We start from the raw sequence: 1,886 nt of genomic DNA, 5'->3' as shown, positions 1-1,886 counted from the left end.
ACCAGGCTTCCAGGTGGAGATGGTGAGTAGAGAGCTGTATGTCAGGTTTAAGAGACAAGTAATGACTGGAGAGCTGCATCTGGGAGTAATCTGGGCAGGGAGAGTTTTTAGAGATAACACTGGGGGTGGGCGCAGAGTAAAGAGGTTTGAAGATTGAACCCTCGACAGGATATGGTTAGACTGGCCCACGCTCTTAACTGCACCATGCTGTATCTCTGAAGTCAGTTTCCGCATCAGTAAAACGGAATCAACAACAGTACCTATCTCACAGTGTAGGAAATAAACGTGTGAAGCATGTAGCACAATGCTTGAATAGTGAGCATTCAATCAGTGCGGGGATTGGTTATTTAACACCACCTGTTCCTGATCTTGGGGTGCCATTGTTCACATCTCTCCTGGTGTCTGTTCCATCCAGGATCTTCCTTGCCAGCCCCTTCTTTCACCACCAACACCCAGTACATGGGGGCATGAACCCGCACCACACATCCTGTCTCTTCTTAGAGAAGATCTCTTTTCATATAGCGGATCACTCCAGCCATGCAGCTCCCCTCTGCTCTCAGAGCACTTATGCTGCACTGGGCTAGGATGCTTAGCTGCCTGATTCAGCACAGGGCTGGCCAGGGGGCATGTGCTCATTTGCTCAATGTGCATGTCCTGCCTGACTGCTCTGCTGGGCACAGGAGCTGCCCCTGGGAAGTTCCCTACTCTGCAGACAAGTAGCAACTGGAAAAGCACTCCGGGAGGAGGCAACTGCAGAAGCAGGGAAGCCTGGAGTTGTAGGTTGTGGGAGAAGGGGGCAGAGGGGCTGGATATGGGGGCCTGGTAAAAAGGAGACAAGTGGGAGGTTCCTTACTTCCCAGCCCTCATCTGTCCCAAACAAGCCACTAGTGCAGCAGGAAGACTGCCAAAGGGTCCCTGTCTGGGAGACCTGACCTCTGGGCCCTTTCTCCGGCTTTGCACATCTCAGGGCCTCGGGATGTTTAGAGTGGCAGTTGGTCTAAGTGTTTTCGGAAGGCCCTTCCATCTACAAAGGATCATAAGCCTTGAAATCCAGATGCCCTAGGACCACTCCCCACCCTCGGTTTCCTCCAGCGTGGTGTCTGCCCAAGCACTGAGATCAATCCCCAACCCCAACCCGCTTGTGATGACTGACGGCTTCCCCCACCAATGCTGACACAAGGCCGAGCCAGGGGGCGGGGCAGACAGGTCCGAATTCACCCCTACTTAAATTCAGCCCAATCAGCGTCGAGCTCTGCATGTGAGCGGTAGGGTCACTGGCCGCTGCTCTCTGGGCATGCGCAACCTCTCGCCTAAGGCCTCCTCCCGCCTCGCATGCGCACCACGCCGCAGAGGGGGAGCGGGGAGGGGTAGACACGAACCTTGGTCCCATCCTGAAAGTGGGGGAGCTCTCCTCGGCCTTCCTGTATCACACGTTTTTGGATCCCGTCCTCCCGGAGTCTTGCGATGATATCCGCCATCCTCCTTCCCCGCTGCTCCCTTTCGGCAACTTCCGGACTCGCTCGGTAGCTTCCGGACTTGCTTCGGCAACTCCTAGAACCTCAGCAGCTTCCAAGCTGGCGCCATTTTGGTTGAGGGCAGAAGCCAAAAGGGACCGAGCGTGGAAATGGTTGGTGATTGGTTCTCTGCGCTGCGACTGAGCACGCGCGTATGCTCGGGGGCGGAGCCTGGGACTGTCTCGGGGCGGGACCCGAACCTGTCAGGAGGCGGGGCCGGGGTCCGCCCCCCGGGCGGGAAGAGGACGTCCCTAACAATTGTGTCACTGAATTGATTGGGACTGCGGCCGTGCGGCACTGTGTTTGAAGTTGTGGATGTAATATAACAGCATTGCAGAGTTAGGAAAATGAAAAAAAAAAAAAACACTCGTA

At 55.4% G+C, this 1,886-nt stretch overlaps 1 protein-coding gene across 1 annotated transcript in view; it reads right to left on the bottom strand.

Annotated features, from left to right (window-relative positions):
* Positions 1 to 1,590, bottom strand: part of AIP (aryl hydrocarbon receptor interacting protein) — a 10,163-nt gene extending 8,573 nt beyond the window's left edge. The window contains exon 1 of the mRNA XM_011987016.1: positions 1,380 to 1,590. Within this exon, the coding sequence (XP_011842406.1) occupies positions 1,380 to 1,478 (99 nt within the window). The 5' untranslated portion in view covers positions 1,479 to 1,590. The remainder of the gene's footprint in view (positions 1 to 1,379) is intronic.
* Positions 1,591 to 1,886: the final 296 nt, after the last annotated feature.

Source organism: Mandrillus leucophaeus, unplaced genomic scaffold (assembly GCF_000951045.1).
Source record: "Mandrillus leucophaeus isolate KB7577 unplaced genomic scaffold, Mleu.le_1.0 Scaffold30, whole genome shotgun sequence".
NCBI lineage: Eukaryota > Metazoa > Chordata > Mammalia > Primates > Cercopithecidae > Mandrillus > Mandrillus leucophaeus.
Note: the sequence above shows the minus strand (reverse complement) of the source record. Positions and strands in the feature narration are given on the sequence as shown.